At 45.4% G+C, this 27,045-nt stretch overlaps 1 protein-coding gene across 1 annotated transcript; it reads right to left on the bottom strand.

Moving 5' to 3' along the window:
• Positions 1-3,323: 3,323 nt before the first annotated feature.
• LOC113449454 (sal-like protein 2) lies at positions 3,324-24,248 on the bottom strand. The gene is given in 5 exon segments (XM_026720560.2): positions 3,324-3,602; positions 4,502-4,945; positions 14,973-16,249; positions 16,252-17,319; positions 24,097-24,248. Coding segments are annotated over 4 exon segments (2,856 nt in total). The 5' UTR covers positions 24,179-24,248; the 3' UTR covers positions 3,324-3,602; positions 4,502-4,516.
• Positions 24,249-27,045: the final 2,797 nt, after the last annotated feature.

Here is a 27,045-nt window from a genome sequence, read left to right as displayed (position 1 = left end):
GTAGGACTGCCCTGAGTCGTTTTTCCAATTGCTTTTTAGTGGGGGCTGCTACTAAAACGTCATCGAAATAGGGTACGACTCCTTTAATTCCATGCAGCAGTCTTTCCATTAGGCTCTGGAAAACCCCCGGTGCGACGCTGACTCCAAATTGGAGTCGGTTGCATTTGAATGCCCCTCGATGTGTCACGATAGTTTGAGCCTCAGCAGTTTCAGCATCGACCGGCAGTTGTTGATAGGCTTGTGCCAGGTCGAGCTTTGCAAAGATTCTGCCACCCCTCAGTGAGTGTAGGAGATGCTGGACTACTGGCACGGGGTAGGCGCTTTGCTGCAGAGCATGGTTGAGGGTGGCCTTGTAGTCTCCACAAATTCTCGGGGAGCCATCTGGTTTGATGTGGGTGACAATTGGTGTTTCCCATCGGGCATGGTCGATAGGTTCTAGTACACCTTGCACTATGAGCTTATTTAATTGCTCATCTATGTTAGGTTTGAGTGCAAATGGCACTCAACGCGGTTTGAGGCAGATGGGAGCGATGTCAGGGCTAAGTTTAAAGGAGATTGGGGACCCCTTGTACTTACCTAAAGTGTCATCGAAGACCTCTTGGAAGTCCCGTACGAGTGTCGCTTCCCAGTCTTCATCATCTGTGTGGTTGATGCCTGCCATCTCGATTCCCAGCGGTGCGAACCATTGCAACCCGAGTAGGCTGGGGCGGGCCTTATCAATGATTGTGAGTGGTAGGATGGAGATGTGGTTTTTGAAGGAAATCTGGAAGTGTCCTGTACCAGCGACCGGGATGCAGTTACCTTGATAGTCTCTCAAGATTAGTTTCTGGTCGCTTAGCTCTTGGCGGCGTATTCTGGGTATTAGACGCTTTATGGTCCGCTAGGAGACCATAGAGAGGTAGGAGCCAGAGTCAACTTCCATGGTGCATGGTTGGTTCTCGATGGTGACCTCAACACGTATCTTCCGTGCGTCTATTGATGAAGCATGACCGATGATGACTGTTTGGTGCGTTTCTTCTCTTCTTGGTGTATCGATGAATTTCTTGGGTTGGCTGTCCTGGCTCCATCGGTTGTCAGTCAGGCGGTCCCGGTTTTTGGTGGGGGTGCCATCTCATCTTCTCGGGCTGTTTCTCTGACGCCGGGGGCTGAAATTTCTTTTGTTGCAGCATACTTTGTCAATATGCCCTCGCTTTTCACAAAAACGGCACAACAGCGTCCAGGAACTTGCATTCAGAATGTGGGTGATTCCCTCCACAGCTGGCACATTGGTATCCCAACTTACGACTGTGCCGGTCTCGCTGCTTGCATTCCAATTGAAGTCTGGTGAATTTCTTCCTCTTCACTGTCAGAAGGGGATTCGATGTCACCATGGTGGGTGGAAGCTGCGAGTTTCTCTGGTGTGGTAGTCGCCTCGCTGGTTGATTGGTGGTTGGTTCCGTTTGAACGCCGCATTCACACCGCTGATTTACGGGTAGCTTTAGCTGCAGTGGCTTCAGCTATGGCGTCGGTGAGGAAGATGTCACCCTTGGCCATCAACCAAGTCTTTTAGGCCGAGGACAACCTGGTCACGCATGGCCTCATCCAAATTAGCGAATCCGCACAAACCCCCTAAGTCTCTTAGGTCTGCTACGAACTCTCTGATGCTCTCACCCTCGCGCTGATCCCGCTGATAGAAATCATGCCTTCGGATGAGAGTTGGTACAGCTGGAGCGTAGTGGTTCCGGAGGATGGGAGCTAGGGTATCCCACTCCATTGTCTTGACGTCTGCGGGCTTTGCGAGTGCCTTGGCCATTTTAAAAATGGCGGGTCCACAATACGTTAAAAAGACCACTCGTTTTTTGCTGCTGGTAGCATCTTTTAAGTTGTTGGATTCCAAAAACATTTGGAAACGATCAATGTAGGACTCCCAGTCCTCGCTGGCTGGGTTAAATGGTGCGGGTGGCGCAGCGCTGCTGGCCATTTCGCTGGTCGTCTCTGTGCTATTTGCCACGTGCTGATTAGACTTGTTGTCTCAGAATCCCACCCTCGTCGCCAGTGTTAAGTCTGGTCGGTGGGTCCCATAGAGAGGCGAGGCACGAGTAGTGAACAACAGCTCTTTATTTAGCGAACAGATTCTGAGACAACAACCGTAGCTGCGGCAGCTCTTTTTATAGAGCTGGCCACGGCTAGGCCGCCAATGACAGACTTTTGAGCTTGCCACGCTTGGTTTTACCCAATCGCGGAAAGCCCCTTACGAACCAATCACAAGTGCTTTATCTCGTCCAATCACGGCCCGACTTTTCCGGACCAATAGGAATGCAGGTCTTCAAGCCTGCTAGTATGGAACAAGTACCTCAGTTTCATAGGCTATTTAAAGCAGAAGGGATTCTCAATTTGTACTCATAGCTTGCAATTATATGGAGTAACGTGTTTATTTGCATCCCACCTTTATTTTTACAAATAACTCAATAAGCCACCTTTCTTACAGCCATCCCATGAAGTGGGTTGGGCTGAGAGAAGAAGTAACTGGCCCAAAGTTACCCAAGCTGGCTTTCATAGTTAATTCAGCATTTGAACTCATGATCTCAACAATTTTTAGCCTGCTGCCTTAATCACTAAGCCAAACTGCCTTGATAACGATTTGGCTACAGTTCTCACTATTTCGTTTTACTTAAGCTTAATAGCAAGCATTATTGAAAATGCTAGTTCAATTGATCATAATTGATTAAAGCTATACCAGAAAACTAAAAATTCCTTGACATTGTTTAGAATCCTGGGTGACTTCATTTGTTCTTTATTTTTTTATTTTCTCCATGTTTTTCCATGTTTTACTTGTGGTGGTTTCTATTATTTTCTCTAAAAAACTACACAAAAGAATCTGGCCGCTGTTAAAAATAAAAACAGAAAATAATTGTGGAAATTCTCAATCATTCAGGTCATGGTTGTTTCATACTTTTTAAAAGGCAACTGGACCTGTTTTTTTCTTTGAGGAAGATGTTTCACTTCCCATCCAAGAAGCTTCATCGGTTCTGACCAGAATAGGTGAAGCTTCTTGGATGAGAAGTAAACCGTCTTCTTCTTCTTTCTCAAAGAAAAAATATTCCAATTGCCTTTTGATAAAGCTCCTTTGAGAAAACCCCCAAAATAATTAGAGTAACTGCCAGAATCCTGACATTTCATAGTGGCATCTTCCAATTCCCTTTCACCCGCCTTTTGCCAAACCAGAATTTGTAATGAATTCAGATCATGCATGAAGCTGATTTTCCTTCCCAAAGGAAATCAGAATTCAAAATAAAGGGACTTCCTTTCCCTGTGGCCAGAAAGAAAACCCACAGACTCAATAATTCTTTCAAATTTATTTTATTGAGGGAATAAATTCTTCGGCTGAGGCCATTTGGTGTCCTGTTCTACATGAGAGGGAAATTTCTTTAAAAAAAAAATCAAAAGTATAAGGCAGGGACCATCCTTCCCTGCCTCGGGTCAGGATCCTGCCTTTTGGCCAATGGAGCTCCAAACTACGTTAAAAGTAAAACGCTAAATTATATTGGAACCATATCAATTTGCATCATCAGATATAAGGTTTAATTGCTGCCGCACACTTGGTCCCTCTTGAGTAGATCACTCTGGAACAGAAAAAGAGAGGGATATAGTTATAGGAAACAAGTAGGTTTCAGGTTCTCAATTCTTCCGGCCTTGCAACTCCAACTATGACTTTTTTTTATTATAAAAATAAAGACTTCCTCAAATCAAGGCCAATTCCCAAACCATATAGTTTTTTTGGAAACATTTTGCCAGTAGGATTTTTATTGTTATTTTGACTTCATAATCTAGCGTCTAACTTTAGGATCTCTTTGTGGTCTCCCATCCTGGTATTAATAGGATCCAGCCTTCTCTGGTTTGTCCAATCAATCAAATACCACCACTTAGTTGAATCTGAAGCCCTCTTTCAAATCACAGATGCCCAACTTGAGACCAGGTCGTGGATCTTCACAGATTCCCTCTCTGAATCCAAAAATATAACAAAACCTGTAAATACTGACCTGATTTACTTTTATGCATCAAGTTAAACTTTTCATTAGAATCCCATATGATTAATACACATGTGATATTAGTGAAGAACAACTTGCCTCCAGAAGCTGCAAATTCTCCAACACTGGACATTTTAAAGAAGAGATTAGACAACCATTTGTCTGAAATGGTGTAGGGTTTCCTGCTTGAATGGGGTTGGACTAGAAGACCTCCCAGGTCTCTTCAACTCTTCTATTCTATTCTGTTCTATTCTATTCTATCCTATTCTATTCTAGTCTACTCTACCCTACCCTACCCAGCCAAATAAAATGAAACAGACCCAAAGTGAGACTGTTTATTAGTAATGAATGTTTGAGCTAGCTTTCAATATCACCCACTATCCAAACATTTTGATATAAACACACAGACATGCTGGCAAAGTACAACTCCAATCTCATCATTTTGGCCAGAGCCCATTTCTCGCAATCTTCATAACCCCCCACTACCACCTTACTCAGTAGAAGCTGGGTTACTTTTCCCCCTTTCCTTGGTTCTCAGGAACCGTTTCCAAAACGGGAGCTGCTGGTGGGGAAAGGAGCAGCAAGTTGGTCACTGGAGGGTTTTCCTTGGACTCCGCAGGGACCACCTTCCCAGGCACGTTGCTCGATCCAAAGAGGCTTTGTGTGGCCACGTTGGGGGAAGAAGAGGAAGAAGATGAAACAACAGAAGCTGCTGTGCTGTGGGTAGGCTTGGTGGGCAGGCCCCCAGAGACAAAGGCGGTGTACTGATTCCAGAAGGAAAGGGGACCCACCCCCACCAGTTGGGCTGGGATGTCTCGTCCCAGGAAGTCCTGCAGCTTGACTTGGCCCCCGGTGAGCACCGGCAGGGGCCCTTCCTGAGGCAGGTGCCGTCCCCGCCGCGCCTGGTTATTGCTCCAAACATGGCTCCCGAGATGAACCTTTGGAGAAAAAAAAAAGCAGGAGAAGGAAAAGGGAGGTATGGATATGGTGGTAAAAACCAAAGGAGGAATACTCAATATTTTCTTCCAATTTAGGAACTATGGGATGTCATCAAATACTTTGGCTGCCAAATGAGAAGACATGATTCATTGGAAGACCCTGACAGTTGGAAAAGATGGAAGGCAAAGGGAGAAGGGGACAGCAGAGTATGAGAGGGTTAGATAATGCAATCAATGCAATATGAATTTTGGCAAACTTCAGGAGACAATGGAGGACTGGGGAGGGGTGTGTTATGGTTCATGGGGTTGCAGAGAGTAGGGCACGATTTAGTGGTTGAAAAACAAGAACAATGGGAACTAAAAAGTCCATCAGGGTGTCCTGAAGTTGTCTATTCCTCAAAAGGGACAACATTTAGGAATGTTTAGAGACAAAAGAGCACTTTCCATATGCCAAGACTGTTTCAATACAGGTAGTCCTCAACTTATGACCTCAATTGGAACTGGACCTTCTGTTGATAAATGATGCAGTCGTTTAAGTGAATTGTGCCTGAATTTGCAACCCTTTTTTGCAAATCTGGCTTCCTTCATTGACTTTATTATCAAAAGCTAGCTGGGAAGGTTGCAAATGGCGATCATGTGAACACCAGGATCCTGGAATGATCATAAATACAGGTAGTCTTCAACTTATGACCACAATTTAGCCCAAAATTTATGTTGCCTAGTGAAAAATTTGTTAAGTGAGCTTTGCCCCATTTTACGACTATTTTTGCATTTGTTAAATGAATCACTGCAGTTGTTAAATTAGCAACATGGTTGTTAAGTGAATCTGGTTTCCCCATTGACTTTGCTTGTCAGAAGGTCGAAAAGGGGGTCACATAATCCCGGGACACTATAATCATCATAAATGTGAGTCCATTGTCAAGCATCCAAATGTAAATCACGTGACCATGGGGATGCTGAAACGGCCACTAGTATGAAAAATGGTCATAACTCACTTTTTTCAGTGCCACTGTAACTTGGAATGGTAACTAAGTGAATTGTTGTAAGTTGAGGATTACTTGTCCATAAAGGGTGAGAAGCAGCTATGTAGAGCTGTAATTGCAGAAACGTTCCAATCTCAGATGGCAAACCTCAGATAAAGAATGTTTCCAAGCAAATACAACTCAGGTAAACAAAGTCACTAATCTAAAGGAGGATTAGAGAGAGGAAGTAAACATATGTTAGACTTTAACTAGAGATAATTAATTGTATGGATTACTGTGCTAAACAGTAACGAAAGTTAAACAGTAACCAAAGTTAACCAGTGATGGAGGTTAACTAAAAATGTGTATAAATGCAAGACTAGACTTCAATAAAGATCATCATGATTCAGTTGTTCATGATCAAACAACTCGACTGCCTCGTCATTACAACAAGTGGGGCCTGAACAGGGACCCTCTTACTTCGTCCGGCAAGGATTTGGTGCACCTTCAACCCTTTGTGGTTTCTTCAACCTTTTGGTTTCTGTAAGTATGGGGTCTTCGCTTTCTGAGGACCAAAGGAAGCATGTAGATGATGTTCGTTGAAGAAAAATAATACTGAGGTACCACAGAGAAATCTCTTAAGGCTGGTCCAGGAGATTGCAGCTCAGTGCCTATGGTACCCAGAAAAGGGGTCTTTAAAATTAACTGATTGGGAACGTATTGGGAAAACATTGAATACTGAACCTCAAGCAAAAATAGAAGTTTTGCATGTGTGGCATTTATGTAGGCATGCAATTGAAAAATTTGGTCACAATGAACTTTCTTTTTTAACACCTCCACCTTCACATTATACTAATGCTGTCATTTGTCACCCTTCTTCACCTGAATATATGTCTTCAATTCCCTCAGCTCCTGCAGATACAGGGCAAAAGCCTCCTGACTCTATTGTTCAGTCTTCTTTTCAGAAAATGGTAGAGACTTGTAAAAGGGATGCCTCTGTCTCAGGAACAGAACTTGCAGAATTACTGTCTGTTTGTCCAGTACAACATCGTCCTGGTCAGGGGCCACAGCTTGGACTGCAAGTAGCAGAATGGGAGGGTCTCCCTTATCAGATCTTAAGAGAGTTAAAAAAGGCAGTTACAGACTATGGGATTAGTGGTAATTTTACAAGAGGACTTGTAGAAGGAATAAAAAATGGTTATACAATGATCCCTGAAGATTGGAAGCAAATATTTCGCATGATCTTAACATCCATGCAAGGAGAGTGAATATATGAGACATGCTCAAGCTGCTGTTTTAGGAGGGGAAGGAGCATATACAGTTGAGCAGCTATTTGATTCTGGACCATTTGGTACAATTCCTACTCAAGTTGTTCTTCCTCCAGCTACGTTAACTATTGTTTTTGAATGTGCCTTTCATGCTTTTCTTAAGGTACCCCAAGCTGGAGAACCTAGAGCAAATTTTTCAAACATTCGACAGAATGCCAATGAGCCTTATGCTGACTTTGTTGAGTGTCTGTCCAAAGCAATTAGACAGCAGTTTGATCATCAGGAAGCTGCTGGTGAACTTCTTCGCCAGTTAGCTATTGAAAATGCTAATGCAGATTGTAAAAGAGCTTTACAGCCGTTAAAGGCTACTGCTCATTATACTCTGACAGATATGCTGCGAGTCTGCCAGGATATTGGATCACAAACTTATAAAATGCATATGTTAGCAGCTGCTATTCAGAAAGGACAGCGACCAATTGGTAACTGTTTTAAGTGTAAGAAGCCTGGCCACTTTCAGAAGGACTGTCATTCTACACCTTCTATGCCTCAGAATCGTCCTTCTAAGAAGTGCCCTATTTGCATAAAGGGATTTCATTGGGCCAATCAATGTTGGTTTTGGTCGGGAAACTTGCCAATAGGTGTGGCACCCACCCAGAATCCAAAGTGTGCCTTTCCCATCACTCTGACTCCTCCAGCAGTCTCTCTCACTCCTCTCCAGCCACAGCTGGTAGCACTGGGACCGATTTAATCACTAAAAAGGAAATTGAGTTTAAATTTCCCATGGAAGTTAAAATAGTTCCATCTCAATTTAACGGTCCTCTTTCTTCGGGATTAGTTGGCTTAATTTTGCCTCATTCTTCTGCACACAAAAAGGGCTGTTTTGTTGTGCCTGGGGTAATAGATTCAGATTACACTGGTATCCTCGTGATTCAGATTTGGGTGAATCTTCCTCAAGTTCTTCCTTGTAATTCTTCTGTTGTTCAATTGCTTCTTCTTCCATATGAAAATCCATCTCCTGGTATAGGTAATCATGGGGATGCAGGATTTGGATCAACTTCTTTATCTGTAGGCTTACTTCATCAGCTGAACTCCTCTCGTCCTTTGTTAACGCTCTTCCCTAATAAACAACCATTTCAAGGGTTATTGGATACTGGAGCTGATGTTACTGTCATCTCCTCTTTACAGTGGCCAGTACAGTGGCCAAAAACGAGAGTTTCTTCATTGTGGGGAATAGGAGGTTCTAAAGCTGCTTGGCAGAGTGTTCAAGAAATTAATGTTACAACATCTGCTGGTAAGTCCTTTTTCCTACAACCATACATTCTAGATATTCATACCAATACTTGGGGCTGTGATATCCTTTCTCTTCTTAATGCCCATTTGATTCTTGATGATGGCTCTTCCTCTTAAATGGCTCTGTTCTACACTGGTTTGGGTGGAACAATGGCCATTACCAAGAGAAAAACTCACTGCTTTACAACAATTGGTTCAAGAGCAATTGGCTGCTGGTCATATAGAACCTTCTACTACATCTTACAGGACAGGATCTCATTAGCATAGCTTTCACTCATACAAAAGTTGAACATGAGCATTTGATGATGATTTCAGAATCATATCAGATAGCCTTTTCTTAATATGTGGGAAACTTGTTATATTCTTTACCCAAGGATCCTAGAATAGTGGTTACTACTACTTTAAATCTGGCCTTTTCTTCCATTTTTGTGCAAAATCCTATTTCTAAAGCTCTTACAGTCTTTACTGATGGATCACCTACAAGGGGTGTGGTTGTCTGGAAGATTCAACAACAATGGTATTCTAAATTTACTGCCACGCAGACTTCAGCTCAACGTGCTGAGCTGGCTGCTGTGATTTTGGCTTTACGATTGTTCAATGACGAACCTATTAACTTGATCGTTGATACTCAATATGTGTATTTAGCTATGTTAACTCTTCCTTTTTCTTATTGTGCTCTCTCTTTGGATAAGAATTTGTTATCCTTGTTTTTATCTTTAAAGAATAGTTTGGAAACTCGCTTGTATTCTTTGTATGTAGAATACATTCCGAGTCATACTCCCTTTACTAATGCCTTGACTGAAAGAAATCAGAAGGCAGATGAATCCTTAAAGGATGTTGTGTCTTTGTTTGTTGATCCTGTTGATAGCCATTCTTATTTCCATCAAAATGCCAAATCGTTTGCAAAGCAATTTAAAATTTCATTATCTCAAGCCTGGGATATTGTCCATGCTGTCCAGCTTGTCAGCAACTGACAGTTCCCTTTCCGGTAGGTGTCAACCCACGAGGAACCCAAGCTAATCAAATTTGGCAAATGGATATAACTCTATTTTCAACCTTTAAGCCATACTGTTATCTTCATACGTCTATTGACACTCATTCACACTTCCTTTGGGTTACTGCTTCAAAACTTGAACGTATTTCAGATGTTATTTCTCATTGCCTATCCTCTTTTGCTGTAATGGGTCGGCCTTCTCAGTTTAAAACTGACAACTGCCCCGTTTATATTAGTAAGGAATTTCAAACCTTTTGTCAGAAATGGAATGTTACTTTAGTGCATGGAATTCCTTACAACTCTCATGGTCAAGCTATAGTTGAGTGAGCTCATCGTACTTTTAAGGCATTGCTTCAGAAACAATTACAAACTGAGTCTGGCCCTTACCATCTGCGAAAGATTCAAAATCTCATTGCTGTAGCATTATATACTTGGAATTATTTAACCTTTTTAGATTCTCTTGCAGACTCACCTGTTAATTTGCATTTTCGAACTACTGAATCTTTAGCAAGGCCTTTGGTAAAGTATCGCCAAGCTCCAGATCCAACCTGAAAAGGCCCTACACCACTGATCACCTGGGGTCGTGGTTACGCCGCCACGGAAGATTGTCCGTATCATGACATGGCACCAGGCCTTCACAACCCGATTCCAGATTTCAATCTTCATCTGAACACAGAAGTCCGTCTTCCAAGGTCGACGCGTCCGCAACCCATCACTTGGGGCCAGGTTAAATCTATTACATATCAAGCTCAACAACAACTGCAACAGGCCTTATTACCTCAGACTCCTGAAAACCTTGTTGCTGCTGTTTTTGCTATTATTACTGCTAACTCTGTTACCATTTTACTTTGTATTTTCTTGTTTATGGTTAATGGTGTTTCTGCTCAAAATGACACTTCTGTGGTTCATCTTAACCCTAATTTGTGGGTTTGTCATGCCCAATAAATATTTATGACCCATGGCACAAATATTACTTTATACTATGAGACCCAATGGCATTTGGTCAAATTTCTTTTACCCCTAACTTGATCATGTCTTCTACATTTATTGTCTCACAGCTACAATCTATTTCACACTCCTGGCTATTTTCTACACCCCCTATGCAATTGGATTTTGTCCGTTGGCGTTACTTGAAAGTTAGTCAATTTACAAGGGGTCTGTGTTTCTGTTGTCTTGCTAAACACACTTGGCTTCATAATTGGTCTGATTATGATGCTGCTCAGCACATATTAAAAAAGCTAGGGAATTATAGTTATTGTTCTGACTACTATTGGTTGTCAGGTACCTTTAATTCTTCTTTGCATGGAATTAATATAGCTCCTGATATGTATCCTGACAATTTTCCTATTTTTAATGCCTCTGATCAATCTAATACAGGATCGATATGCGCTGGTTGGCAACTTAAGACCCTAATATGTGGTTCTTTTTTGATAAATATGCTACTAATGTTCATCCTCAGAATTATCAATGTGCAACTATAGGTTATTTTACTCTACCTGTTCAAATAGTTACACTCCCATTGTTGTAGAGCGATGGTAAGGAAGAGGCATGAGACCAGAGCGTACAACTAACAGGCTTTATTGCAAGGAATAAAGGGTTGTCGCGTCTGCTTGCTAACTTGCAGACCAGCGGGCGACAACGGCTGGCTCTGCTCGACAGCCGGCTTATATAGCCGACTGTCAAACGGAGCCAACCAATGGGAGCTGCTGGTGCTCCCGCTCAAACAGCGGACCTGGTTGGGGACCCCAACCAGTTCCACAGACATAACACCCATCAACTCGACAGCGGTGTTCCTCTCTGGGGCCTACATGTAATGATGAAGTCATTATTGACACAGAATTGTCTTCTGGTTCTACATTTGGCCGTGCATTGGCAGGGGCCATTACAGGAGTCCTAGGCTCTTATCCTGGCATAATTGCTCAAGAAAACAGACGATCTATTCTTGGTCTCACCTGCAGACTTGAAAAATCCATCAATGCTACCGCTGCTATTATTTGTGATTTGCAGCATGAAATAGAAGACTTAAATCAAGATGTCTTACAGCAGTGTTTTGCCATAGACTATCTTTTAGCCCGTCAGGGAGGGTTCTGTATGTTAGTTGGAAACCGTGGATGTGCTGTGCATTTTCATTCTTTGAATAAAACTATTGAGGATGAGCTTGCCAATTTACAATCATACATTCAAAATAATATCCATGCTCATTACTCACCTTTTGAGTGGCTAACCAATTGGCTCCCTGATTGGTTTTGGCTCAGACAGTTTTTCTTTTATGCTATAATTATTATTATTGTACTAATTGCAACCTGTTGTTTTATTCAATTTATTCCAAATTTATTCGCATTGTTTCATCCTGCTTCCCCCTCTCTTAACCCTCTACAATTGTGATACATTCATAAATCTTTGAATCCTCCATTTAAAATAAAAAACGAGGATATGTAGAGTTGTAACTGCAGGAATGTTCCAATATCGGAGGGCTAACCTCAGATAAAGAATGTTTCCAAGCAAATACAACTCAGGTAAACAAAGTCACTAATCTAAAGGAGGATTAGAGAGAGGAAGTAAACATATGTTAGACTTTAACTAGAGATAATTAATTGTATGGATTACTATGCTAACAGTAACGAAAGTTAAGCAGTAACCAAAGTTAACCAGTGATGGAGGATAACTAAAAATGTGTATAAATGCAAGACTAGACTCCAATAAAGATCATCATGATTCAATTGTTCATGATCAAACAACTTGATTGCCTCGTCATTACAACACAGCTAAATCATGATCAGGTGACTGTGAGGACATAAGTGCAGGACCAGATGTAAATTACTATTTTCAATACTGTTGTAACTTTTGAGCAATCATTAAAGTCGTAAGTCAAGGATTATCTGTGAAGAGTTACAACCAGATTCACCAAGACAGGAAGCAGAACTTTTGAAATTGTTGACAGTGGCCTCCACTTCAAAGGATGGTTATATTGGGGATCTTAAAAAAAATACGTAAAGAGCACAAAATACTTATTATTACATATATTGACTACTGCCAGGATCGCCTTTGCCCAATGTTGGAAACAGCCATATACACCTGTAGAGGAACTGTTTATACAAAAAGTTATGAATTGTCCTGAAATGGATAAATTAACGCTGAGTTTAAAAGATAAAGAAGCTTCAATATTTTATAAGGTATGGGAACAATGGTATAGCTGGATAGATCGGAGGCAGATTAAGGATAGGTAATTATTAAATATAGAAGATAGACAGAATAAGAATATAATTATGTACAAATTAATACCTGTAAATATTGTACAAATTGTTATATGATAAGCACCACATATAGCTGTTATTGAGTGATATATTTTTTATGCTTTTAATGTAATAAAAATTCAATAAAGTTAATTTTTTTAAAAAAAGATGATTATACAAAACAGTGTCAACCTTCCATTAACAACTTGAGAGTTGAAATTTGGGCAGAATGGGATAATCCATGCTTCTCTACAATTACCAGCATCCAAATTTCTTCTGAAGCCAGACTTGTGCACAGAGGAAAACTGTGTGAGGAAAGCATGGTTGTACCAAAATTCAAAGAGAAACTGGACATGAAAGTACAAGCATGCTTTTCTGTTATTCACTCCGGTATGAGCGAGGTCTGGTCTTTATCTTAATAATGAGAGATGAAGTGATAAATCTCCAGGTGGCCTAAATGACTCTCTAAAAAGATGCAAATGACCAGCAAGGAGAATAAATCCTTTCATTCCCAACCATCCAGTCAGAGCTGAAGAAGCTTCTTGGATGAGAAGTGAAACGTCTTCAAAGAAAAAAAATAAGAAAAGTCCAGTTGCCTATTGAAAAGGCACCTTCGGGACAATCATCACCTGGACGACTGAGAATTTCCAAATGATCATGAGATAAAGCCTACCCAGTGGTCCTCAACTTACAACCAATTGTTTAATGACTGTTCAAAGTTACAACGGCACTGAAAAAGTGGCTACGACTATTTTTGACACTTAGAACTGTTGCAGCATCCCCATGTTCACATGATCAAAATTCAGATGCTTGGCAACTAGGTCATATTTATGACGGTTACAATGTCCCAGGTCACATGATCACCTTTTGCAATCTTCTAACAAGCAAAGTCAATGGGGAAGCCAGATTCATTTAACAATAGTGTTACTAACTTACTTACTGTGCTTCTAACACAGTAACAACCATGGGACAGTATTAGTAACTAACCTCAGGATTTCACTTCACTGTAAAATGGGGCAAAACTCTCTTAACAACTGTCTTCCATGGCAACATAAATTTTAGGCTCAATGGTTGTTGTAAATCAAGGACTACCTGTAATGTACAGCAGCAAAATATTTGGGATTTCTGGAGAAATATTTCAAGGCAGGATATAGCTTTCAAGCGAGGAACCTAGGACGTTGCAGTATAGGACAATTAAATTTTTGCCCATAATCAGAAATGGCACAAGAGTAAAAGATGGTGTAGGACTTCTAGGAGTTTCCTCAGGAACAGCATGGAAGTGGTCTATCCAATTTTTTGACTTCCCTATCTACAGTTCTCAATTCCCTATTAGTCTCTCATCAAGAGGCCAACCAATTCTGTTTCCATCTACAGAACCTATTCTCCCCATTACACTGAGGGTGGTGGAGACTACAGAGCACCAGGTTAGGGAAGGTTGGTCCACCCAACACAAAAGTTATGAAGGTCTCATCCTGCTGAACTGCAGACCATAGGAGAGTTGTGGCACCACACATCTGGAGAACATCCATAGGAGAATCTATAGAGATTCTCAGTCATCCAGGTCATGGTCGTCCCAAAGGTTCTTTCTCAAGAGGCAGCTGGACTTTCTGGTTTTTCTTTGAAGACGTTTTGCTTCTCATCCAAGAAGCATCTTCATATTTGAGCTGAAGAAACTTCTTGGATGAGAGTGAAATGTCTTCAAAGAAAAATGAGATAATCCATAGGAAGAATGTAGCCTTGCCTATCCCAAGGTCCCCTCTAGAGGGCGACAGACAGCACACTAGGGAAGATGCTTTCCTATCCAAGACTACAAGAGGAAGCCAGATGTCTCCTATCCCAGGGGTCCCCAACCACCGGTCCGGGGACCGGTCCCGGTCCGTGGAACAATTTCTACCGGGCCGCCGGTTTGCTGGGCGCCGCCATCTTGTTTTGATGAAAAAGTGCTTCTGGTGAGCTTTTCCGGGTAGAAAGCAGCGTTTGGGTGCTGAAAGAATCCTCGCGCCTTAGTTTCATCGGGGGAGGGGCCGGCTTCAAACAAAACTAAGGCGCGAAGATTCTTTCAGCACACATGGCAAGGCGAGCCGAGTGACCGTCCCGAAGCCGTCGCGAAACCCATCGACACAGGTACAAAGGAGGAGTTGAAGGTGGCGGGGAGAAGCGGGGGACGGCTGGCTGGCTGGTCGCTCGGCTCGCCTTGCCATGCATGCTGATGCTGGTACTGGGCCGCGGCACAAAAAAGGTTGGGGACCACTGCCCTATCCCACTGTCTTCATTTCTTACCTGGGGATGGGCAGTCATCGCATGTTTGCGCAAGGCTGCCCTGTTGGTGAAGGGCTGTTTGCAAATCCCACAGATCAGCACTGGTTCCTCTGTGGCTTGGCTGCCCTGATGCTGCTGCTTCTCGGATGGACCTTCTCCAGCACCTCCTTTGTCCTTCTCTGATTCTTCTTCCACCGGGGCAATTCCACCATCCTCTTTTTCCATATCGGCCTTCTCTTCCTCATCCTTCAAGGGGCAGAGAGGACTTTGGGGCCCCAGTGGGGAGGAGGAGAGTACTCTGGGTCCTCCCTCTTCCCCCTCAGGCTGCTCCATTTCCTCCCCTTCTTTGGGAGGACCCAGACCTTCAGGACTGGATACCTGCTCTGCCTTTTCTCCAATGCTTTCCACCGAGTCTTCATCAGTGGGCTCCTCTTCTTCCTCTTCCTCCTCCTCCTCTGACAGCTCCTCCTCCTGGGGGATAGGTGGCTGCTCCTGTGGCTTCTCACCTTCTCCCAATGGGGCCCCCTCTGGGGCTGAAGTCTCAGGCAGGAGAGCTCCGTTGGGGATCTGCCCACCCAGGTGCATTCTGACATGCTGTTGGAGGCTCACGGCATTGGTGAACTTCTTCTGGCAGATGGGACAAGAGTTTTGTGCTCGGGCCGATGGGCTGGTTTTGTGGGCCACAAAGTGAGCCCTCAGGTTCCCTCGAGTGGAGAAGGCTCGCCCGCAGACCTTGCACTTGAAGGGGCGTTCACCCCCGTGCTGCCCGTAGTGAAGTTGCAGAGCTCGGGGACAACTGAGGACCCTCAAGCAGATGACACATTGATTGGGCCCTGAAGATGCTGGAGAAGATGACACCGAGGAGCCAGCTGTGGATGGGGCCACAGAGGCTGTTCCCGCGGAGGACGAGGATCCTTGGCGGTCAATCTTTTCCACCAGCTGCTGGAGCTTGGAGGTCTCTGAGGGAGAGGCCTCCAGGACATAGGGAAAGGGCCCCATGGCTGGGCCTGCCTTGAAGTGATTGGCCAACAGAGCCCAGCTGGGCAAGGCCCCCACAAGCTTCCCCAGCTGAAGACGGGCCCCTTCTGTCTCTGATTCAGGAGGGGTGTTCTCATCCCCCTTCCCCTTGGCTTCCACCGCCTTCATCAGGACCAGCTTGTTGAAACTGGGCAAAGCTTGAGCCATGCCTGAAGGAGTTGTGCCGGATAGTAGGCTCAGACTCTCGGTGGCGCTCAGGGCCTTGCGCTCGGCCGCAGGGAGGGCCCCGTGTTCCTCTCCTGACTCGGCTTTCTCAGGCACATGCCATAAGGGAGTCCCGAAGTGGTCAGGACGTAGTCCAAATGCTCCGGGACTGGATGAGGGTTCATCTGGACATGAGGGTACTTCTCCCGATGACGATGAAAATGGACCTTAAGATTGCCTCGGGTGGTGAAACGGTTTCCACAGATGTTACATTTGTAGGGACGCTCGCCGGTGTGGGAGCGTAGGTGGATCTGGAGGGCGCTGTCACTGCCAAAGATCTTCCCACAGAAACGACATTTGTGGCGCCCACTTGGTTTCTCACCTTCCAAGTTGGGTTCTCCCCCTCCTCCTCCTCCGCCACCTCCTCCGTTCTTCTGTCGCAAGAGTCCTGGAGATGTGGCTTGTTCCAGACCCCGGGCAGTTCCTAAGCACTGGGCTGCCAAGACGCCTGTGGCTGTAGGGAAGGCTGGAGCTAGGAGCTGCTCAGCTTTGGGCACTCTGGTGCCACCAGGGAATGGGTGGTAGAGATGGAAGAATGCTGGCTTGGGCACATCTGGAGAGGCAGATACCTGGCTCCTCCCAGGCTCAGTCTTGATGGAAAAGATGGGCAAAGGGGGCTTGGGCGGGGCAGATGCCACTGAAGCAGGTTCTGTGGTAGAAGTTGGAGCCCCAACCTGCCCCCATGAACTCAAGAGCAACACCTGGCGGCAGATCTGTTCCGTCATCTGCATCTGATGGAGTTGGCGTTGTTGCAGAACACGCAACTCTTCCAGGATGAGAGGGATGTTGAGATGCCCAGTAGGGAGAGTGGTGGGGGGAGGCAGGGTTGGGGGGGGTGGAGGAGGGCGCCGGGAAGAGGCAGACTCTTGGCTTGGCTCAGTCAGCAAGGGCCCAGGTTCCATATCCATGCTTGGAGAATTTTCGGGGTGGACCTCAACGGAAGAGGAGGATGAGGAGCAAACGCTAGAGTGCTCCTGGCCAGTGGTGGGAGTAGTCGCAAGTCCTGCTGAACTGGGGGCTCGCTCTGAGAAACAAGTAGTGGTGTGAGTGGATAATTCGGAGGGGTCCTTGAAGTTGATGTGACAGGAAGGGCAGGAGAAGAGGCTGGAGTCATCCCCAGTGTCTCCTGGGATGGTAAAAGAAAGAAAAAAGAGGAGACCAGATTTATAATAAATAAATAAATACTGGAACATAGAACACTGATGACAGATAAAGACTTAATACAGATAGTCCTTGTCTTACAGTAGTTCATTTAGTGACCATTTGAACTTACAATGGCCCTGAAAAAAGTCACTTATGATTGTTTTTCTCACTTACAACCATTGCAGCATTCCTGCTGTCTCATGATCAAAATTCTGCCACTTGGCAACTGGTTCATATTTATGACTTGCAATATCCCAGGGTCATGTGATCTCCTTTTGCGACCTTCTGACAAGCAAAATCAATGAGGAAATCAGATCCACTTAACAACCGGCTTACTAATTTAAGAACTGCAGTGATTCACTTAACAAATGTGGCGAGAAAAGTTGTAAAATGGGGCAAAACTCACTTAATCAATTTCTCACTGAGCAACATAAATTTTGGGCACAATTGTGGTTGTATGTTGTGGACTACCTGTAGTGCCTTCTAAACCTTATTCACACCCTTAATATGTATATTTAAAATATATTTATATATTTAAAAGGCTGCTGTTCCAGATTAGCAGACTGATACATGTCTGCATGATACTTCCTGTATATATATATATAGGTAGTCTTCAACTTACAACAGTGTCAGAGTATGCACAGTGTGACTAGGTGAGACAACCCAGGAGCAATTACAGCCCACAGAGGTTTATAATTAAATAGTGGTTTATCTACACAAAAGAATATACATACATGTACTAGGCAAAAGTCAAACACTCAATCAGCAATTAGCTACAGCAGGGAAGCACACAAGGAAGGAGAGTTATGCCCCAACAAGGCCTCTCTTATACTACAGCCTCTTAAAGTGATAGCAGTCAAATAACCCTGCTGACTTGTTACTACCATTGCATCATCATTACAGTATTACAACATTACAGCAGCTGGTCAGCTATTAAATCATCAATACCCTAATGAACAGCTCATCTAATGACCATTCAATGCTACAATGGCACTGAAAAAAGTGACTGATGCCCCCCTTTTTTTACTTATACCCGTTTCAGCATCCCCCTGGTCACATGATTTACATTCAGAGGCTTGACAACAAACTTATATTTATGATGGTTACGGGTGTCCTGGGCTTATGTGACCTTCTGATAAGCAAAGTCAATGGGGAAGCTGGATTTACTTAACAACTGTGTTACTAATTTAAGAATCGCAGGGATTCACTTAACAACTGAGGTGAGAAAAGTCATAAAATGGGACCAAAGTCACTAAACAAATGTCTCTCTTAACAATGTAAACGTTGGGCTCAAAGGTTGTTGTAATACAAGGACTACCTATATATAAGATAGGTAGAAGATGAGAAACACAGGCAGTACATCAGTGGTGGTATTCAAATAATTTAACAACTGGTTCGCCCAGGGTCAGGTTGGCTGTCATGGGAGGCGTGGCCCATCCTTGTCCTTCAGCACTGCCGCACATGTGGGACAAATCTTTCGCAACGACCAACCTGACCATGGGCAAATCGGTTATTAAATCCCTCCCCACCGCTATCAAAGTGGATCCTGGGAGCTGCACTGCAACGGAGGAGCCTGCATGAGGGAAGGAGGAGGAAGAGGGAGAAGAAAGAGGGAAAACAGCCTCTTACTTCCTTTGCACTGCCACTCCATGGCAGGTTTGTCCAAACCAATGCAAGCCGGCTGAATACCACCACTGCAGTACATCAGGAGAGGATCATTAAACATTTTTTTTTTAAGAACATGTATCTCAATTTTGTGCTCAATTGTGGTCAAGACTACCTGTATAATTTTAAATCACATTCGCTGCATATTCAAAGCAGAGATCCACTAAAGTTCAATTTTCCCTCCAGCAAGGTCCGTGGACCTGCACTGGGCCACGGCATGCCAGAAATCAGGCCGCATAAACAAGCAAAGCCCCATCCACAGGACATGAAACCACACCCACTCCAGTCCATGGAAAAACCTCTCTCTCCACGGAACCGGTCCCTGGTGACCAAAAGGTTGCGGGGCCACTGTTCCAGTTGGATGAGGACCACAATAGTCCTCGACTTACCACAATTGAGCCCAACATTTTTCTTGCTAAGTGGGACATTTTTTAAGTGAGTTTTGCTCCATTTGTTAAGTGAATCATTGCAGTTGTCCATTTAGTAACGAAGAAGGTTGCAAAAAGGGATCGCGCGATCCCAGAATACTGCAACTTTCATAAATATGAACCAGTTGCCAAGCATTCATGTTTTGATCACATGACCCTGGGGATGCTGCAATGGTTGAAAATGGTCATTAAGTCACTTTTTTCAGGGCTGTTGTTGTAACTTTGAATGGTCACTGAATAAACTGTTGTAAGGCCAGGACTACCTTTATTGGTTTAGGGACAATTCAAAGTTAAACAGCAGTGAAAAGGGGGACTTCTGATCGGTCCTTACAACCATCACACCACCCCTGTGTTTACATGATCAAAATTTAGCCACTTTATGATGGATGTAATGTCCCTGGGTCATGAAAATGGGCATTGGTACTTACCTGATACGCCCGTTCTCCATGAGCTGTGAAGAACATCCAGTAGTGGGAGGTGCTTCAGTCTCTTCTTGGATAGGCTGGGCTTAATTTGCAGGATGCTCTTCCTCCTCCATGGGAGTCCTCCCCAATGTCCCTCAGTTTTAGCTCAGCCTTCGTTGAGATAGGTAGCTTTCCAGATTGGCCGGAATAGCAGCTAAGATGAAAGAGAACATCAGGTTTGCTTTTTCACTAAATTCAGGAACCCTTTTATTTTGTCATCTTTTATTTTGCCCAATAGCTTACGACGGTCAGAGTTTAAAGAGACCATCGTAGGCTATTGGGACTCCTAGATGACAAAATAAAAGGGTTCCTGAATTTAGTGAAAAAGCATACCTGATGTTTTGTTCTCTTTTGTCTTAGCTGCTATTCCAGCCAATCTGGAAAGCCACCTATCTCAACAAAGGCTGAGCTAAAACTGAGGGATGTTGGGGCGGAGTCCTGTGGAGGAGGAAGAGCATCCTGCAAATTAAGCCCAGCCTATCCAAGAGGAGACTGAAGCACCACCCACTACCGGATGCTCTTTACAGCTCAGGGGAGAACACCGTTTGCAATGTTTCCAAACAGCAAAGTCATTGGAGAAAGCTGGATTTTAAAAAAAGATCCCCTTAACACAGGGGTGTCAAACTCAAGGCTCGCGGGCCAGATCCAGCTCATGGGGTGCTTATATCTGGTCCATGGGGCTGCCCTGAAAACAGCAAAGGACTAGTCCACGGTGCCTCTGCCAGTGAAATCGGAGCTCAGGAAGGCTGCACATAGCCCTCCTGAGCTCCATTTTCCCTGATAGAGCACTTGGGCTGCCACAGGCGTCCCCCACCCCACCACAAGTGATGTTGAGCTGGCCACGCCCCCCCTGGCCACATCCCCTGCCCCCCCCCAGGTCAAACAGAACCCTGATGTGGTCCTCAATGAAATCAGGTTTGACACTCCTGCCTTAAGAACTTCAGCGATTTGACTTAATAATCGTGGCAATGAAGCTCATAAAATCGGGAACAACTCACTCAGCAACACTTAGCAGTGAAAACTCTGCTCTCGATTGTGGTCATAAACTGAGGACTACCTATAATTCCCCAAATTTTTAGCCCCGGGGATAAAGCCATGCATCTGGAGAGGACCACGTTGGGGAAAGTTGGCATCTCTCAAGCAGCATAATTTGTGCGTGCTGGCACGGCCATGGCCTTCTCTTGGCATATCGCGACCCATAAACACCGAGAGGCTCAGATGGAAAATTTCCTTCCAACAAACAATACATCTAACCGATGTAATGCGATGCGGCAGTTAAAAAGATACTCTCCCTTGCTTAGAATGTTATCTGGGCTGTGTCCAGTTCTGGCCATTGTACGTTTCTTGGGGAGACAGTGAAACGAGAGAAGATTCAGAGATCTCCTCCCTGCAGATCAGGAAACCCGGCCTTGTGAAGGTCAGTTCAAAGATCTAGGTCAGATCTAGTTTGGAAATGATATGATACAAGGATCTCAGAGGTTGTTCCTCCTCTTCAAAACCCCTTTGGTCACCAAAAGGCCAGCATGAGCAGAGCGTTTAAAGGCAAGGAAGAAAGTAGAGTGTTAAGTGATAGATCAGCCTGCCCACTGCACTGGGAGCCTAAAAGCAGGATTATGGATAGTGAGTGGAGTGTCTCAAGACAAGGATCCAATGGCCTGAAGATGGTTTGGCAGATTTTTGTTCTGAGTAACAATTGGACTAGAATCCGTGTTTTTCAATCTTGGCAGCTTTAAGATGTATGGACTTCAAGCCCCAGAATTCCCCAGTCAGCAAAGCCTAGACACACATTTTTCAATAAAACCTAGAATCTCACATGACAAGTCTTTCTCAACTTTGGCTACTCTGAAGATGTGTGGACTTCAATTCCCATAATTCCTCAGCCAGCCATTACTGCCTGGGGAATTCTGGGAATTGAAGTCTACACATCTTAAAGTGGCCAAAGTTGAGAAACACTGGGCCACAGGTGAATCACAATACTAATGCACAAAGCCAAAATGGGTGATGGCTTCCAGATGCAACCAACATCCACTCCTTGAATCTCCCACCCCACTAGTGCATATGGAGGCTGGGGTTTTGGGGAAGCGTAATCTTCAGTTGAGGAAGCTTGCTCTGTTTTGACCCTGGCCTTCTTCCCAGACATTTGGGTCATTCTCAAGGATCGATCTCCTGGCATCTTCAATCCTGCAGTCCTTGAGCCAAGCTTGGGATGTGTGGGAGGAGGAGGAGGGAAAGAGGGGAGGAGGAAGGGAAAAAGAGAGAAACAGAGAGAGACAGACAGAGAGAGGGAGGGAAAGAGAGGGAATGAGAGAGGGGGAGGGAAAGAGAGAGGGAGGGAGGGAAAGAGAGGGGGAAGAGAGAGGGAGGGAGAGAAAGAGAGAGAGGGAAAGAGAGAGAGAGGGGAAAGAGAGAAGGGGAAGGAGAGAGGAGGAAAGAGAGAGGGGGAGGGAAAAGAGGGAGTGAGAGAGAGGAGGGAAAGAGAGAGGGGGAGGGAAAGAGAGAGAGGGAGGGAGGGAAAGGATGGAGGAAGGGAAAGAGAGAGGGAGGGAGAGAAAGAGAGGAAGGAAAAGAGAGGGGTAGGGAAAGAGAGAGGGAGGGAGGGAAAGAGAGAGAGGGATGGAAAGGAGGGAGGGAAAAAGAGAGGGAGGGAGAGAAAGAGGGGAGGGAAAGAGAGGAGGGAAAGAGAGAGGGGGGAAGAGAGAGGGGGAGGTAAAGAGAGGGAGGGAGGGAAAGAGAGGGATGGAAAGAGGGAGGGAAAGAGGGAGGGAGAGAAAGAGGGGGAGGGAAAGAGGAAGGGAAAGAGAGAGGGGGAGGGAAAGAGAGGGAGGGAAAGAGAGGGGGAGGGAAAGGAAAGGAGGGGGAAGAGAAAGAGGGAGGGAGAGAAAGAGGGGGAGGGAAAGAGGAAGGGAAAGAGAGAGGGGGAGGGAAAGAGAGGGAGGGAAAGAGAGGGGGAGGGAAAGGAAAGGAGGGGGGAAGAGAAAGAGGGAGGGAGAGAAAGAGGGGGAGGGAGAGAAAGAGGGGAGGGAAAGAGAGAGGGAGGGAGAGGGGTGGGAAAGAGAGGGAGGGAGGGAAAGAGAGAGAGGGGGAAAGGAGGGAGGGGAAGAGAGACGGAGGGAGAGAAAGAGGGGGAGGGAAAGAGAGGGAGGAAGGGAAAGAGAGGGAAAAAGAGAGAGGAGGGAAAGAGAGAAGGGGAGGGAAAGAGAAGGAGGGGGGAAAGAGGGAGGGAAAGAGGGAGAGGGAAAGAGAGAGGGGAGGGAAAAGAGGGAAAGAGAGGGGGAAAGAGAGAGGGGAGGGAAAGAGAGAGAGGGAGGGAAATGAGGGAGGGAAGAGAGAGGGAGGGAGAGAAAGAGGGAGAGGGAAAGAGAGTGGGAGGGAAAGAAAGAGGGGGGAGGGAAAGAGGGAGGGAGGGAGAGGGAAGGAAAGAGAGAGAGGAAGGGAAAGAGAGGGGGCAGGAAAGAGAGAGAGGGAGGGAAAGAGAGGTAGGGAAAGAGAGAGGTAGGGAAAGAGAGAGGGAGGGAAAGAGAGAGGGGAGGGAAAGAGAGTGGGAGGGAAAGGGGGAGAGGAAATGCCAGCACAGCAAAATGGTGGTTCTGCCTTTATTAGCATTGAAAGATAGGGCCAACTGGAGCCAAGTTTCTAGCCCTCATGGTTGACCTTTTGAAAGCAGGGAAAAGAAGCTATCGTGCAGGGCAAAGGATGCCAGAAAAAGCACCCGCAATTTTAGGAAGCGAGGATCTCCTCTAGATCGCCTTCCCCCTCCCTCCCCCATCCCCAAGGTTGTTCGTGGGTTTCTAAACCCGGTTGAGCGCAAACCACGATCCGCCTTTCTTGCAGATCTGCTTGTGGACGCATCCTAAAACAGGAGGCAGGCGGGGATGGAGGGGAACGCCAAAGGGTCTCAGCTCCGTCCACCATATTGGTTTATCTCCCCCCCCGCTCCTTCCTTCTTTCACCCACCCACCCATCCCGGAGGGTGGGGACGGACGCGTGCTTTTGGGAGGGGTAGACAATGGAAAGGACCCCGGAGAGGCGAACCAAGCGGCAGCGACTGGAAGGGAGATGGAAGGTGGGGAGAAGGACCGGCCTGCTGGGGAAAGAAAGGGTCGGGGTGTGCCGGGGATCCCCCCTCCCCACACACCCATCCCTCGCCCTCTTCCCGCTTTTCCTTCCCTCCCTCCCTCCCCGCTGCAGCCCATTCCTCCCCACCTGCGGGCTCTGCCATGCTAGCGTCAGCCACCGCAGCGCCCGCAACCTCCGCCGGCTCCCCGCGTCCTCGGGGGCTGCTCATCTCGGCCGCTCCCGGAGGAAGAGGAGGCGGCGGCGGCGAGAGAGATCGGCGGGCTCCCCCCACGGCTCTGCAGCAGGGACCTCTGGTGTCTGGAGGGCGGCTGTCGCCGGCGCCGGCGCCGCCACCAGAAGCCAGCGTGGGGCGCCCCCGTGCGCCACAGCTCCGGAGCGCACCTGGAGGAGAAGGAGGAGGGAGGAGGGAGCGATGGATAACAGGAGGAGGAGGAGGAAGAAGAAGAAGGGGAGGCCAAAGGATGGCGAGGAGGAATTGGAAGGAGGATAGAGGGAGTGATGGATAGGAGGAGGTCGAAGGATGTCAAGGAGGAGGAAGGAAGGAGCGATGGGAAGAGGAGGAAGAGGAAGAGATTGATAACAGGAGGAAGGGGAGGAGGGTGGGAGCGATGGATAGCAGGAGGAGGAGGAGGAAGAGAAAGAGATGGATAGCAGGGGAAGAAGGGAAGGAGGGAGCCATGGATAGGAGGAGGTCGAAGGATGGCAAGGAGGAGGGAGGGAGCGATGGATAGCAGGAGGAAGAGGAGGAAGAGGAAGAGATGGATAGCAGGGAGAAGAGGAGGAAGGAGGGAGTGATGGATAGCAGGAGGAGGAGGAGGAAGCGGAGGCCAAAGGATGGTGAGAAGGAGTTGGGAAGAGGATAAAGGGAGCAATGGATAGGAGGAGGATGAAGGATGGCGAGGGAGGAGGGAAGGAGCAATGGATAGTAGGAAGAGAAAGAAGAGGAGGAAGCAGAGGAGGAGGAGGTTGGAGGAGAAAGAGGAAGAAGTGGAAGGGAGCAATGAATAGGAGGCAAAGAAGGAAGTGGTTGGATGGAATTATGGCGAGGAGGAAGAAGAGGAAGAGGATGTAGAGAGTGATGGCAAAGAAAAAGAAGAGAAGGAGGAAGTGGAGGGAGGGAGGGAGCAATGGATATCAGGAAGAGGAAGAGGAAGAGGAGGAAACAGAGGAGGAGGAGAAAGAGGAAGAAGAGGAAAAAAGCGATGAATAGTAGGAGGAAAAGGAGGAAGAGGTTGGATGGAATTATGGCGAGGAGGAGAAAGAGGATGGAGAGAGTAATAGCAAAGAAGAAAAGAAGGACGAGGATGGAGGGAGGAAGGAAATGATGTACAGGAGGAGGAGAAGGAAGAGGAAGAAGAGGAGAAAGAGGAAGCTGGAGAGAATGATGGAAAGGAGGATGAAGATGGTGAAGAAAGGAAGAGGAGGAGAGGAGAGAGGGAACCTGGCTGATGCAAGAAGATCTCTCTCTCTCTCTCTCTCTCTCTCTCTCCATACATACATACATACATACATATTTCTAATATAATGATGGCCTGATTAGAAAATAGAATAGGGACAGAAATAAGAATGCACACCTTTATATGAAGCAATAGTTAGATGGAAAGATTGGAGGTTGAAAGTTGATATTACTAGGTATGTTTAAATAATAGGATGACTGGTACTTGAATGGTGTATTGTGACTTTGAACAACCAAATAATGAAAGACTATGCTTTAATATAAACATGTGTATTAATACTAGGATTAGCAATGGTGACCTGACTAGAAGCTATTATAGAGATAGAAATAAGAAATAGGGGGAATATTAGCAGATATAATTTTTATATAACAGAATATAAGTAATAATTAGATGGAAAAGACCAGAAGTTGAAAGATGGTATTACCAGGTATGCTTATAATATTATTGACATTAAAATAGAACATTGATATATTGAATCACTAAAAAAACCATGTATATTAATACTAGGATTATATAAGTTTGATTAATATAACAACTGTTATGATTACCATTATTGCTGTTAGTATCAAAATGAATTATACCCAGAGGCCACACTGTTCATGTCTTGATATACACTTAAAAATAAAAATTGCTGCCTTGAGTGTATAGCTAGTCCTTAACTTACAATAGTTTGTTTAATGACCACCCAAAGTTACAATGGCATTGAAACAAATGACTCACAATCATTTTTCACACCAAAGACTGTTGCTGGTGGTTATCCGCTCAAAATTCAAATGCTTGGCAACTGACTTGTATTTACAGCGGTTGCAATGTCCCGGGGTTATGCGATCACCTTCTAACAAGGAAAGGCGATGGGGAAGCCAGGTTCACTTCACAGTTATGTTGCTAACTTAACAACAGTGGAAAGAGAGAGAAGGTAGAAGGGAGCAAAACTTGCTTAGCAAATGTCTCACTTAACAACAGAAATTTGGGGCTCAATTCTGGTCATAAGTCGAGGACCACCTGTACAGATTCCCGTGCAAGGGTCAACCTCAGTGGATCATTCACCAAACTCTTTCCCAAGCAACACAACTGTAAACAAAGTTGTAGAAACTGAACGTTTTGGTTTTGGTGACATCAATGGGGAAAACTCTTGTGTTGGCCTATAATGAGTTTAGGTGAGCTTTCGTTCTTTGCTTGAATAGGATATTTTGGCCAAGATAGAAATGAACTAAAGGTCAGTTGATGGACAGTTGACATCCTCTGGAAAGTTGGTTTAATGATGCTTCGTGGAATAAACCACAGGTGGTATTCAGCAGTTCTGACCAGTTCCGGAGAACCAGTAGTGGAAATTTTGAGTAGTTTGGAGAACTGGCAAATACCGCTTCTGAGTGGCCTTGCCCCCATCTACTCTCCGCCTCCCAAGTCCCAGCTGATCGGCTAGGTCTTCTTTGGTTGCCCTGCACAGGAGAATGGAGCTGGAAAGCAGGTTAGTGGAGTGGGGAGGGAATGGGGATTTTGCAGTTTCCTTCCTTGCCACACCCACAAAGCCACACCCACCAAGCCATGTCACGCCCACCAAGTCAGGCCCACAGAACCAGTAGTAAAAAAAATTTGAATCCCATTATGGGCTGGATTC

The sequence above is a fragment of the Pseudonaja textilis genome, chromosome Z (genome assembly GCF_049901715.1).
Source record: "Pseudonaja textilis isolate UNSWEBS1 chromosome Z, rPseTex1.2, whole genome shotgun sequence".
Taxonomy (NCBI): domain Eukaryota; kingdom Metazoa; phylum Chordata; class Lepidosauria; order Squamata; family Elapidae; genus Pseudonaja; species Pseudonaja textilis.
Note: the sequence above shows the minus strand (reverse complement) of the source record. Positions and strands in the feature narration are given on the sequence as shown.